The following is a 14,691-nucleotide window of genomic DNA, read 5'->3' as shown; positions in this document are numbered from 1 at the left end:
TTTGCTATAAGTGACGTATTTACAGAGTAGAAAGTAGAGATGAAAGGAGGAAGGATTTGGAGGAGGAAGGAGGGGAGAAGAAGTTTGGTTTTTATCAGGCAGTGAGTCTGAGGATGGGTCTCGTTGTGGCCGAGAAGGGTCCACACACACACACACACACACACACACACACACAACGCCAGCTTGAATACATGCAGTCGGCGACGATGGGATTGTCCCTCGTTGTCCGACAAACACGCAGTTTTTTGTTTTACTTGCATGTCGCTTACTGTCTTGTGAAAACCTCCTTCCTCTTTATTATTTTTTTATTCTTTTATTCAATATTTTCTTTTTTTATTATTAGTATTTTTCCCCTCTTAAGTCTCCAACCTCCATTGTGACATTTAGGGGGGGGGGGGGAGTGGGCATCTGAAATTGCATTGTCATCTCATCTCCTTCTCTCTCATTCTCTTTCTCTCCTGAATCAAGGCTGCTTTTCTTTAGTTACTTTTTTTTTTTTAAAGAGGTATGAGGATTTCACTCAACTGTAACGACACACACATACATTCAAACACACACACACACACACACACACACACACACACACACACACACACACACACATACACACAGGGCTCTGAAATCATTTGCAGAGACTGAGGAGGGGCCTTTTCTTAGGTGTTGCGGACAGCTAAGGCCTGTTCCAGCTCCTGTCTCCTCTGCTGAATCTGTCAGGATAAAAAAAAAATTTAAAAAAGGAGAAAATGCATCAAAAATCGGAGTGTTTTTAGAGGCAAGAACATCGGGGATGAGGAGACGTTTCCTCACCTTGCAGTAGAAATAGCGGCTCACTGCCTCCTGGGACCAGGGCTCGTGGTAAAACGCCGCCCTCCTCTCCTCCTCGGGGTTCCCCACCACGTCTGTCATTAACTGCAGCCAATGAGAAAGAGCAGTCATTGATTATACGACTAAATAATAACCATCGTTGATATTCAAATCTAACAAATGTGGAGTAAATTGACTAAATATGGTAATACACATGGATGCAGCAAGGGTTAAGTCTTATTCTGGACATGCCTGACATATTTTTTAATTAAATAGACATTTAAATTCATATAATTATCTCTTGTAGCCTCTAGGGGATGCTAGAGGTTTTCATTTAGGGCTTTTAGTTTCTGCATTTTCCATCTCAACATTTATAACATGTCAAAAAAAGTGTTGTTTCAATTGGACTTTTAAGTATGCGAGGACAGACATGAGTGTGTGTGTGTGTGTGTGTGTGTGTGTGTGTAGATGTATAAATAATATTGAACCTTAAGGTCTCGGCTCTGGGATTTGAGCCAGTCCTGGATGTAGCCCTTGGGATCTCTGGAGAAACTAAGCATGAAGTCCCTCTGGATCTTCAGCTGGTTGATGGACTCAATGGTCTCGTGGATCTGAGAGGAAACAGGGAAATAGAAAAACACACACACTGTGAGCATCAAGAAGCAGAAGGAGAAGCAGAAGGAGAAAAAAAAGCACATACTGTACCATCCAAATAATAAAAAAAAAAACCCAACCCCCTATAGCTGCCTTTTGAATCTGACGTGCATCACTGTATAGATTTCAAAATAAGACAACATGGAGAAGAGCTGATTCTGCAGCAAGTCGCAGAATAAAAATAACCCCAAAAACCTCCGCTCATTAACGAACAGCATATGCACACATCCCCAGGAAAAAGCTGTCTGTGCAGATGTACACAGTAGGAGAGAGGAGAGATGGAAGAAGAGAAAAAAGGTGGAATAGATGACCTGACGGAGAAGGAGATGGAGAAGGAGAAGCTGTGACTACAAACGTGTTTTTATATTCTCTACCTCATAACGACATTGTGCAACTTTAAAAGGCGTGTGTGTGCAATGTGCAGCCGTCAGTGAGGTGGATATCCTCCGTACTGTATGAATGAGGAGAGAACACTGCACAATGTGTTGACCAAAAAAAAAAAAGGTGCTGAATCATGCAGATATTTAAACCATCATTCAAATGTAAAACTTAAACTGACTCATTTAATAACTCCCTCCCTCCTTTCTTTCCTCTGTCCTTCCTCCCTCCCCTGTTCTTCCTTCCTTCTGTCCTTCCTTTCTCCCTCCCTCCCTCCTTCCTTCCTCCCTCCCTCCCTCATTTCCTTCCTTCTTCCTCCCTTCCTTCCTCCCTTCCTCTTTTCCTTTCTGCCTTCCACCTTCCCTCCTTCCTTCTTCCTCCCTTCCTTTCTCCCTTCCTCTTTTCCTTTCTGCCTTCCACCTTCCCTCCTTTCCTTCCTTCCTTCCTTCCTTCCTCCCTTCCTTCCTTCCTTCCTCTCTTCCTTTCTCCCTCCCACCTTCCCTCCTTTCCTTCCTCCTCTCCTTCCTTCTTCCTCCTTTCCTTCCTCCCTCCTTCTTTCCTCTGTCCTTCCGTCCTCCCTTCCTCTTTTCCTTTCTCCCTCCCACCTTTGATCCTTTCCTTCCTCCCTTCTTCCCTCCTTTCCTTCCTTCTTCCTCCCTTCATCCTTCTTTCATCCCTCCTTTCCTTCCTTCTCCCACCTTCCTTTCTTCCTTCCTTCTGTCCTTCCTTCCTCCTTCGCTCCCTCCCTCCTTCTTTCCTCTGTCCTTCCATCCTCCCTCCCTCCTTCCTTCCTTCCCTTCCTCCCTTCCGTCTGTCCTTCCTTTCTCCCTCTCTCCTTTCCTTCCTTCCTCCCTCCCTCATTTCCTCCCTTCCTCTTTTCCTTTCTCACTCCCACCTTCCCTCCTTTCCTTCCTCCTTTCCTTCCTTCTTCCCCTCCATCCTTCCTTCTTCCCTCCCATCCTTCCTTGACTCAAGGACAACAGGAGGGTTAAAATACAGGTTTTAAGAAATACATCCAAAGCTTTTAAACATGCAGACAGATTTAAAATATATATTTTTAAAAATGTAGAGCGGGAGAACAAATGAGCTTCTATTGTTGAAGGTTTAAAAGCCACCAGTTAATTCAGTGACACAGTTTAATAACTTTACTTATATATATATAGCACCTTTCATATATTAAATGCAGCTCAAAGCAATGAAGCAATGAAACAAGAACAAACAAGTGCAGCAAGTTAAATACAACAGCACAGGTTAAAAAACTGTATCCAACACATGCACACAATCACATTTTTATTTTATCGACTATATTATTTATCCTTTTTTATAGGTGTACTGTCTGGTTGCCTTGTGTTGCATGTGTAGCCTTGACTTGGAAAAAAAAATGAAATAAACATGAAAACAAGTAAGAATCATTATTTATTTCTTTATTTTTGCCAATTTATGTAAAACATATTCATAAATTAGGATGTAGGAGATGAGAAAAGTCTGAAAAATACAGCTTAAAAATGTTGATACCTTTAATGAAAGCAGTGATCCACGTCAATCAGTATATTAATAATGTAATTCTGTGCTTAAATAGTTCAGTCTAGATTTCCTCTATGTGAAAAGTAACTTGAGATTTGGCGCCATATGAATAAAATTGAATTAAAAAATGTTGTCACGCTCTCTTCCTGCTTTGCAACCTTGCTCTCAAAGCTAAAACGTGTCCTTTACACACAAATCTTGGTCAAACATTAATAGCTCCCACGTTTGAAAAATAGCTGGGTGTAAATAAACTACCGCAATATAAAAAGAGTCTCTTAGAAATAAATATAATAAAAGCCACCGTTCCCACGCAGCAGCAGAAGCGGCTGACTTATCACCTCAGTGTTAAAAAAAAATAAAACCAGCATCAGAGTTAAATAGCGTTCTCACCTTGTTGTCGAGTGTGGCGATTTCCTGTTGGTTGGCGGTGGAGAGGAGGAAGCTGCTCATCTGGCTCTTTAGGGGGTCTTCAACCTCCACGTCGATGTCGTAGCAGGCCGTCTTCTTCTGGTCGTTGGGGTCCACGCTGCAAAAGGATGAGATTAATGCATCATGACTTAGAGAAAACAAGTTATTAAAAAAGTGCAAAGTAAGATGTGCTTAAGATAATCATTACATGAAACCTGGAAGGAGATCTTTTAATCTCCTGCTTGGATGCAAGATTACTGAATCCAATGTTTCCTCATTAAATCTGCTCTCTCTCTCTCTCTCTCTCTCTCTCTCTCTCTCTCTCTCTCTCTCTCTCTTTTTTGTATACAGTGAATAATAAGAGTCTTGAATGCTGATTAGTTTGAGACACAAACTCACAAAATAGTTTAGTTTCACTTCTCTGCTAACCTGATGTGCCAGATGGTTTGTTACACTGAAGCATCTGAGGAGGAAAATGTCCTTGGAAGCTGACTGGAAAAGGGCGGATACTTAAAAAAAAGGTGGATTGGACGAACCATCTGTCTATCAAGCTAATTTCTTGCCGTCGTCACACCTAAACCACGCCTGCAGCTGCCAGGAGTTCCTCATAGGGACGCTGATTGGTCCAAATCACTCTTAGGTCATAACTTAACACCTGATAAGATGGATTCTGATGTAATCTCTTGATATTATGAATCCAGCTGCTTCACTAGATAAAGTAACTGTTGTCACATATCGTTTATACGGTCGACTGAGAGCTATTTGGTTTCATTTATATTTCTAGTACTAAAGAAGAAGTCTAAAGAAAAAATAAAGGTTCAAAAACTTTTATCACTTTTTGACTTTTTTCTCCAAGAACAGGGATGTACAGTAAAGTATGCTCTTCTAAAATCTTCACTAACATTAAACACATCAAACTTGTGCAACATGCTCAGGAGTCTACCTTATAACGTGGTTGATGACGATGGGGTCGGGGGGCAAGAGGAGGTTGGTGAGGCGCTGAGGGATCTCAGAAAACTTCAGCCGAGGGCAGTCGAAGATCTGCGAAGTAGAGGGTGAGGTGAGAAAACAGGCTTTAACCTTCCTGTCGTCCTCCTGGGTCTGTTTTGATTGTTCCTTCTTTCCCTCTTTCCTTCCTTCTTTCTGTCCTTCCTCCTTTGCTCCTTCTCTCTTTCTTTCCTTCCTTCCTCCCTTCCTTCTTTCCTTTCTCCATCCCCCTTTCTTCCTTCTGTCCTTCCTTCCTCCCTCTTTCCTTCCTTCCTTCCCTTCCTCCCTCCCCCTTTTTTCCTTTCTTCTGTCTTTCCTTTCTCCCTCCCTCTTTCCTTCCTTCCTTCCCTTCCTCCCTGCCCCTTTCTTCCTTCCTTCTGTCTTTCCTTCCTCCCACCCCCTTTCTTCCTTCCTTCTGTCTTTCCTTTCTCCCTCCTTCTCTTTCTTTCCTTCCTCCCTTCCTTCCCTCCCACCTTCCCTCCTTTCCTTCCTTCCTCTTTTCCTTTCTCCCTCCCACCTTCCCTCCTTTCCTTCCTTCTTCTCCTCCATCCTTCCTTCTTCCCTCCCTTCCTTACTTGACTCGAAGACAACAGGAGGGTTAAAATACAGGTTAAAAAATATATATCAAAAGCTTTTAAACATGCAGACAGAGTTAAAATATATAATTAAAAAAATATAGAGCTGGAGAACAAATGAGCTTTTATTGTTTAAGGTTTAAAAGCCACCGGTTGATTCAGTGACACTCTGTATATGAGCTCCTTGTCATTTGGAATTTGCAGCGGTCATTACAGCATAGAGGACGATATCGCTGCAGCTCATAAAAAGCTCCCGCACCTGTTGGAAGTACTTGTCACAGTTGATGTACTCCTTGTCATGGGAGTCCTGCAGCTTGTTGGTCTTGACGTACTGCCAGAGGGCCTGAATGATGCAGGAGCGAGTCTGAGTGTGAATGCCAAGCAGGCGAGCCAGGCGAGGGTCCAGCTTAAACTGGGGAGGCTGTGGAGACGATATAATCGCATTACAACACTTTTCTTTTTATACAACCGCCCACCTCAGAGCCTTTACATCAGCCCCCATCACATCTGACATCTTTATCGCATTTCCCCCCTGGCTTGGAAACGGATATCAGGTTTCGAAATGGAGCCTTAAATGCACTGTAATGGTGCTGTAAGGCGAGTGGTTATCAGTGACGTGAGGCCTGCAAGATGTCACTACAAGGGCTGATTTCATGGCACGAGGGGTGGGAAGGGGGGGGGGGGGGGAGGGGGGGAAGGGGAGGAAAGAGGGGAAGAGGGGTGGAAGGGGGGGAAAGAGGGGGTGGTTGTAACTGAAGAGGGAAGTCTATTTCTGGCTGTTGTGATTACGAGGCCTCCTCCTCACCTGGTAGTCCAGCATCAGCAGCAGAGTACAGCGCACGCTCACGTCTCCCGGCCTCTTCACCTGGAAGCCGTCCGTCTCCTGAGTGGTGGCGGTGCGGTGCCACTGAAACACCAACAAGCAGATAGAGTTACCTCCGACACCCTCAGCTGCTTCACTGAGACATGACACGCATTTCACACCAGTTCATTCCTTGCTTTTAACCCTTGTGTCGTCCTCCCGGGTTCTTTCCTCCCTTCCTTCCTTCCATCCTTCCTTCCTCCCTCCTCCCTCCTTTCCTTCCTTCTTCCTTCCTTCTTCCTTCCCTTTTCCTTCCCTCCTTCCTTTCCTTCCTCCCTCCCTCCTTTCTTTCCTTACCTCCCTCCTTTTCTTCCTTCCTTCCTCCCTCCTTTCCTTCCTTACCTCCTTCTCTCTTTCTTTCCTCCCTCCTTTCCTTCCTCCTTCCTCCCTCCTTTCCTTCCTTCTTCCTTCCCTCCCTCCCTCCTTTCCTCCCTTCTTCCTTCCTTCCTTCCTCCCTCCTTTCCTTCCCTCCTTTCCTTCCTCCTTCCTCCCTCCTTTCCTTCCTTCTTCCCTCCTTCCTTCCTCCCTCCTTCCTTCCTTCCTTCCCTCCTTCCTTCCCTCCTTTCCTTCCTTCCTTCCTTCCTTCCCTCCTTTCCTTCCTCCCTCTTTTCCTTCCTTTATCCTTCCTTCCTTCTTCCTTCCTTCCCTCCTTTCCTCCCTTCTTCCTTCCTTCCTTCCTCCCTCCTTTCCTTCCTTCTTTCCTTCTTCCTTCCCTCCCTCCTTTCCTTCCTTCCTTCCTTCCCTCCTTTCCTTCCTTGACTCGAGGACAACAGGAGAGTTAAAAAGGAACTCCAGACAGTCTAGCAGCAGCTTTAATAAGAGGTTAAATATCTGCAAACTAGCCACACACACACACACACACACACACACACACACACACACACACACACACACACACACACACACACACACAGTCATGCTGGGAAACCAAGATAGGAAAAGGCCGACCATGTTGCCGGGCAGCTGAATGTTATCATATTTAAGGATCACACAATCAGAGCGGAGACTTGGAACTAAACAACAGAAAAACTAAATATCAGCCAGCCCAAATAAAAGGCCTGAGCGTGACGATTCTGCGCTGTAGACTTTTTGGTGTTTACATATGTGTATATATCGAAAGCTTCACGGCTGCTTGAAAATGTTATTTACATCTCCTTTTTATCTTAACTGCTCAGAAAATGAAAAGCACTTTAAATGCCATCTTCAGCGCGGTGGATTGTGGTAACTTGGCACACAGTACGGAGTCATTTTTTCCTTCAACTAATGGATGACTCAGAACAGATTAAGTACTGATTGTACCTCAAGGTAGAGGAAAAAATTATTTTGATGGAAAATCATTCAAAGCGAATCACCTGGGTGCCCCGCTAAAATACCCTCTTAAAAGGAGGAACCTTGAGAAGTCATGATTTTCACTCTGAAACTCCTAAAGTGCTTTTTTTTTTTTCTTTTTTCTTTTTTTTAAAGTCAATATATTTTCTGGAGGATACAAAGCAAAGGGCAGCTAATGGTTCATTTTAATAAGTAAGCACTTGTTTTCTCGAGCACCTTCACACCCACACGTTAAAATAACCATGTCATGTTGAAAATTTAAAAAATAACAACTCCTTTTGTTGTTATAATGAATCATTTTATTTAAAAAAAAAAAGGAGTAAGGGCAGTCTACTCTGAGTCTGTTGGATTTTGTATTTATCAGACGTAGACATAAAAGAAGCCGGTTTGTCGGGTGGTGACTTAACCAGGCTCCATAAAATAAAACATTTTCCGTCAGCGTCCTTCCTGTGCTCGACGAGGCCTTCACTGACTCTGACTGGCGAAACTGAACAGTCTGATTTGTGCGGCATACAAAAGCTCTTTATTACTAATAGATGTGATCCCAAATGAAAGCAACGACCTACAAAGTGACCGACAGGAAAGCTGTTAACGTTGGTCCAAATCGTCTGCTAAAAGATAAAAAAAATAAAAAAATGAACAGAGTTGTCGAGGCGCTGCAGTTCTGACACATTGTTTTACTCTGACTCACCGCATTTGAATGATGAAACAATCACTATATAAGCCTTTTTCATGAAAGACCTTTTGATATGTCACAGTAGTAAAAGCACGCTGTGTAAATACCAAAATGAATAATGGCTGCATACCATTTAGATGTTTCAGTTTCAGGGTCACATTACAGACCTTAATGCTCAATTCTGAGTTTTTTTAGTCAGATCTAATGTGTTTGTGTTGATGATATACACACATTGAACACTGCTGAGGTCCTAAAATGCCACACATGAGCAGATTTAACAACAATACTTTCATTTGTGCGTCAGCGAAATAACAAACATGGAGGAATAAAAGGCTGAATTTTGGCTTGAATAGAGACTTCTTCCATAAATGTCCAACAAATTTAGTCACTGTTCTTGCTCTCCTTCCATGTTTATTCTTACCGGGGCTGTGAGGTGGCGAAGCTGAATGATGATGACAAGCAAAATGACCGTAGTGACAGCAGTTGCTCGGCCGCAAATTGGGTATGAATCAGATGTAGCGCCCATGCAGATCTGATGTGGAAAAATCTGATCTGAGTCACTCGGAGGCCAAAAAGACTCAGATTTGGGCCACATCAGCATGTAATGAGAACATGAGCACTGTCATGGCTTACTGGGACGACATGAAACAGCAACAGAGCCACGTTTAAATGAAATTAGCTTCACCTGTGATTGTCCTGCTTATGACAATGGCTGTGTTCGAAACCTCATACTACATACTTCTATCCTACACACTAAAGGACCAGATAGTAAGCAGACCGTTAACAATGTAGTCAATTACACGATAACCCACAATGCATTTGGTTCCTACCCGAGCTGAAATCATCAGGCTGAAGCTGATTTCATTTTAGCTCTAACTCTGTAAATAAACCACTTTATCCACATTTCTAACCTTTTTAGGAAGAAAGTAAAGTAGCCCTTTAGATCCACAATGTGACGCTAATTTGTCCAAATAACACCTGTTTAAAGTTTTGTTCCTGAGAATTCAGAGTTAGCCGTAGCGAGTAACACACTTCCGGTCATTTTCATAAAATAAAACACCCGTTGGCTTTTATTATTAAGAAAACCATGACGATAGAATTGGTGCTTTTATTTTGAAAACAGGAAGCGAACATACCCTCGCTGTAGCTAACTTGTGATCTGTGACATTTGTATTTTGGGTTTTTTTCAGAAGTTGTGTTGCATCTTGGGTAATGTGAGTGTGAGTAGTAGTGTTGCATCTTGGGTAATGTGAGTGTGAGTAGTAGCGTTGCATCTTGGGTAATGTGAGTGTGAGTAGTCAGCTCTTGATGCATACTCTGCATTTCTGGAGAATCTAGTAAACCATCCAGGAACTTCTCACATACTCTAAATCACATACTACGCAGTTGAAACACATTACATACTTCAAATGACGTCAGAGTTAGTACGAGTTGTAGGAAAGGATGCGGTTTCGAACAGACCCAAAATGTCTCCTGTGGAAAAAAAGGTCTACTGTTGTGACATTTTCACAGCAAACATTTTGACTTTTAAGAAGCAGGAAAATCACAGGTGAAGCTAATTATGTTAACAATGCATCAGTGGCATTAAAACACCTACACACCTACTAGTCCGCTACTTAGAACATGCTTGATTAGACCTTTTCGACGCCTCCTTGGCTTCGTACAGAGCTCAGTGTGACCGAGCTTCAGGGTGTAAAATCATGAACCAGTCTGAGAGACGAGTTATTGGATTCAGAAAACTGTTTATATGCTTCTGTGACTACAATAGCCGTTCTCCACAAAGAAGGAAGCCACAAAATTTTAGGTCCACCTCCAAACTCTGCAAGGTTGAGTATTTGATAGTCAAAGAACGTATGTAGGGTTGAGTTTTCTTTAAAGTTTTGAACAGTAATATTTTACCTTCATGGTCAGAGTCACTTGAATTGCAAATCCACATTGATGGAGCAAAAAAATGTGTTACTGAATCGATACCAGCACCTGGCAATGGTTGCATGTTTATTAGATGCAGCCAGAGCATGCCACCATTGCGCCATTGATGACATCTGAAGGTGTTTTTTATTCATTACCAAACACTTATCATCATGAAAAGTGTTAAAATATCGGTAATTATTCTATAAGATCAGGATAGGACTGTTTTGAAGGTAGGTTGGGTCACTTTTTACATTTGAGAGCTGTAAAAACATTGTATACACATTTGTGCTAGGTGGACCTTTCCTAATGTGACCCTGAATATACAAAAATGGAAATACATCATTTTTGACATTTTTGTGTAGCTGTTACACATTTTTAAATATGCAAATGTACAAGTTTCATCATATTCTGTAAAATGTTCTCCTGGTTCATTAAACATTGATGGTGAATAGTGAATTTATGAAAGTGAATTGGTGCAGTGACATGTCTATTAGATGCAGCCAGAGCATGCCACGATTGCACCATTGATGACATCTGATGGTGTTTTTTATTCATTACCAAACACTTATCATCATGAAAAGTGCTAAAATATCGGAAATTATTCTGTAAGATCAGGTTAGAAGTGTTTTGAAGGTGGGTTGGGTCATTTTTTACATTTAAGAGCTGTAAAAACACTGTGTACACATTTCTGCTTGGATACAATGTGACCCTGACCGTACAAAAATGGAAATGAAATGCATAATTTTTTTTACATTTTTGTGTAGCATTGATGGTGAATGGTGACTCTATGAATGTGAATTGGTGCAGAGACTAGCTATAAATGTAAAGGGTTAAGTGCACCTGATTCCTCTTGGAACTGACCTCAACCAGGTGGTTGTCAGGACCGTACAGGTCTTTGTCCAGCTCGATCACCAGGCTCTTAAAAAACGATGAGAACTTCTTCTTCTGCTTCCCCGGCTGTGAAACAGAAAGACAAAGGTGTTCGGTTAATGTCCAAAATCAGACACAGAGACATTCACACACATGAAGGACACGTAAGTAAGAACACAAATGGAAACACTTGTCGCCATGTCTTTGGTTATAGCAACATTACTCATCAAAAACCCACAAGAGGCTGACTAAGATTTTAAAAAAAGTGAGACAGTAGACATTCTCAGGGTCCACTTCCTCCAAGCTCGACCAGAAATATTTGTGGTTTGTGAAACCTAAATACTTCCTACCACTGTGAAATGAAGGCCTTGCCCCGAACTGCTGAGAACAGTCCAAGTTTTCTAAAGCAAAACGCCACAAAAACAAATAAAAAAAGATGATTCTGCTGCTTTTCATGCTGCATCTACAGTCTCCCTCCCTCCCTGAACTCTTCTTTCAAAACATCGACGATTAATTTATAGTCTAAAAGCAGCTGATAGTTTTGTGTCCGAAGACGTTTCAGCGCTTCATTACAGAGTCTGACTGCAGGCCAGAATCCACCCAGAGCAGCTCAAAGAGATCAAAGAGCGGCACACTTACATACTAAATGGGAAGATTATGATCTCAGTTATTTTTTTAGAGGACAAGCTGCAATTTAACTCGCACCAAATTCATTCGCCAGAGATGACATAATAATACACTCTGCAGACGATCAATAGAACAGAAATGGGTGTTAAAAGATCAGTTTCCATTTGACTGTTTAACACAGTTTGAAGGCACTGAAACGAGAACGTGCAATGTGTATTTTAGATAAGAGTCAGACACAAATAAGGGTTGGCAAGATGAGCAATTCACACATATGTTTAAAAAATTAGTTTTAAAAGCAGCATCAAGGTTTGTTAAAATGTACTTTTTGTATTTTTGTTGGTTTTATGTCCTTTGAAATGACATTTGCACCATTTTTTTTACCAAAAGTAAGACTGAATGCTCCTGAAAATGTCAAATGGTGTAACCACAAAAGAATGATAAATATTAAATATGTTATCCACCTACAGTGTATTTAAGTGGACTTATACTAATAATGTAAATGTTTCCTGATCTCCATGGTTACCCAGATTAAATGTAATATTTAGAACAATAGTATTCCATTAGCTTTATTTAATATAAAAGTTATAATGTAAGATCATGCCAAACTAGTTGATATGGTGTTTTTAAGCAAGTTTTCATGGTTACACCACTTAGACATTTTTGCCATAATCCTCTAATATATTCTCTTAATATGGATTAGAAGCTGAAATTTGATGCTGGGCCCACAAAAAAAGGATGTGTGCAAGTTATTCATATGTTTATTCTCACATTTTAACCCCTTTAAATTTAGACTAAACCACATGGACACAAAAAAACCATCATTGACCCATAAATAAAAACTCACATCGTCCAGCAACTTCCCCTCTACTCGCAGCTCCCATGATGCAATGCTACCGTCGGAGTCATCGGCGTCAGGTCTGGCAGGGTTGAAGGTGTTTGATATGTAAAGTCTCAGTTTACGCTTTTGCTGCTGACACAAGGGCACAAGAAACACCACAATTTAAAGGGACATTACACCAAAAAAAAGAAAAGAAAAAAGCACTGAGTGGAGCGTCAAGCTGCATGTGCCCCGTCGAATCTGAGCTGATGAGCTGAGCTGAATCCAAAATAACAGCAGATTAAAGAAGGAAATAGACTTTTTCTTATGTTTGAAGATGAGATGAAACAAAAACTAAGCTGCCAGGTGACAAATAAACTCCTTAGTTGTTGCTGTTGTCACTTCTGCTGAGGAAAAAATACAGCAATTTTTCTCCTTCTAAAAAAAAAGAAGAATAAAACTGCATTTTGGACTCACACTCGGAGATCAAGAGGGCACACACAAGCTTCTCCTGAGCCGTGCCTTCATCTTCTTACCTTCATCGGTCTCTTCAGTGCTTCCTGGATGTCCACACGTTTGCGCATGATGGTCTGGTCCAGTTTGCGCTCGAACGCCAGCAGATCCATGTAGGCCTGAGACTCGGGGACCAGCTCACGGATCTGCTCGAGAGGAAACACACAACGATCCGACGTCAGATTTCCTTCACAGATAGCAACCTGATCTGAATATTACTAAAGGGATTAAAACAGATTAGATGTCTGTAGGAGGGGAGGGGGTTGGGGAGGAGGGGTTCACTGTCCTGTTTCAAGGACATTTAGCAACTTTAACGTCTCGATTACTTGAATTAAAGCAGCTTTACAGTTATATAATATCATCTTATTCCAACTCAGGACTCAGGCTGCACAATTCAATCAAATAGTCAGTATTCTACATGACTTCTGCATCATTTTGGACATTTACTCCCAAATTTGAGCCATATTTTTGTATCTTTGTTAGTTAGAAATAAAGTTCTTGGTTTTTTGGGGGCAAAATGTCGACTGATCCACTGATGGATAGTGAGGTTTTAAGGGGTTAAACATGGAAGAATTCCTGCTGCTGTCAATCTAACCAGAGAAACTTAAAAAGAGCAATGCACCGTGCAATCAAATATTCAATTTTCTACATGACTTCTGCATCATTTTGGACATTTTCTCCCAAATTTGAGCCATATTTTGCATCTTTAACTCACAACTTCTGCTAGAACTTAAAGTTTAAAGGTAAAAATAAAGCAAAACATCTGACTAGTTTATAGGGGTTAGACATGGAAGAACTGCTGCTTTCAATCTAACCAGAGAAACTTGATGCACCATTCAATCAAATATTCAATATTCTGCACATCTTCTGCATCATTTCGAGCCATATTTTGTCTTAAACCTGCAACTTCTGCTAGAATTTAAAGTTTAAAAGGTAAAAATAAGCTTTGGGTAGTTTTTTTTAGTGCAAAATATTTGACTGTTTTTTTAGGGGTTCAATCATTCAATCAAATATTCAATATTCTGCATCATTTTGGACATTTTCTCCCAAATAAGAGCCATATGTTGCATCTTAAACTTGCAACTTCTGCTAGAGCTTAAAGTTTAAAGGTAAAAATAAACTTCTGGTGGTTTTATAAAGCAAAACATCTGACTAGTTTGTTAGGGTTAGACATGGAAGAATTTCTACTGCTTCAGTCATTCAATCAAATATTCAATATTTGGCATATCTTCTGCATCATTTTGGACATTTACTCCCAAATTTGAGCCACATTTTGCATCTTAAACTTACAACTTCTGCTAGAACTTAAAGTTTAAAGGTAAAAATAAATTTCTGGTGGTTTTATAAAGCAAAACATCTGACTAGTTTTTAGGGGTTAGACATGGAAGAACTCCTACTGCTTTCAATCTAACTGGAAAAAACAAACATGTATTCTTTTTTGAAACATTAAAAAAACAATCTTGTGGCTATTGTGGAGCGTTCAACAGTATCACACAATCTGCCTCGGGAGATGGAGCCGTCACTGACTTGTAAGATGCTCAAATTTCCATTTTTCGGAGAGCTTTAAAGACTCCTGTCGAGGTCCCGACTGTGACATCTTGACTTTGAGTTCACTTTGCCAATCATCACCTGGAAAATTACAACTGATTGCCTCTTAAAAAAATATATAGATTAACTGTGAATAATTCTACTTATTTTACTCTAACGAAGATGACAGAAAAGCTGCCGCCCAAGTCTGTCATTATTACTTCAGGAT

The 14,691-nt window shown here is 41.1% G+C and overlaps 1 protein-coding gene across 4 annotated transcripts in view; it reads right to left on the bottom strand.

Annotated features, from left to right (window-relative positions):
* Positions 1-392: 392 nt before the first annotated feature.
* The window catches only part of smarcd3b (SWI/SNF related, matrix associated, actin dependent regulator of chromatin, subfamily d, member 3b), a 37,758-nt gene continuing 23,459 nt past the window's right edge, over positions 393-14,691 (bottom strand). Inside the window, exons 4-13 of one of the 4 annotated variants that reach the window (XM_053342718.1) lie at positions 12,959-13,081; positions 12,450-12,572; positions 10,949-11,065; positions 6,136-6,237; positions 5,590-5,751; positions 4,712-4,809; positions 3,751-3,886; positions 1,293-1,415; positions 808-909; positions 393-707 (exon numbers count right to left, since the gene is read on the bottom strand). In XM_053342718.1, coding sequence (XP_053198693.1) covers positions 654-707; positions 808-909; positions 1,293-1,415; positions 3,751-3,886; positions 4,712-4,809; positions 5,590-5,751; positions 6,136-6,237; positions 10,949-11,065; positions 12,450-12,572; positions 12,959-13,081 — 1,140 coding nt within the window. In that variant the 3' untranslated portion in view covers positions 393-653. Of the gene's footprint in view, positions 708-807; positions 910-1,292; positions 1,416-3,750; positions 3,887-4,711; positions 4,810-5,589; positions 5,752-6,135; positions 6,238-10,948; positions 11,066-12,449; positions 12,576-12,958; positions 13,082-14,691 lie in introns of all 4 variants that reach the window. The other 3 variants (XM_053342717.1, XM_053342719.1, XM_053342720.1) reach the window with 3 other exon arrangements.

This window comes from Scomber japonicus, chromosome 21 (genome assembly GCF_027409825.1).
Source record: "Scomber japonicus isolate fScoJap1 chromosome 21, fScoJap1.pri, whole genome shotgun sequence".
In the NCBI taxonomy this organism is placed as follows: domain Eukaryota; kingdom Metazoa; phylum Chordata; class Actinopteri; order Scombriformes; family Scombridae; genus Scomber; species Scomber japonicus.
This window is presented reverse-complemented; position numbering and strand designations above follow the sequence as displayed.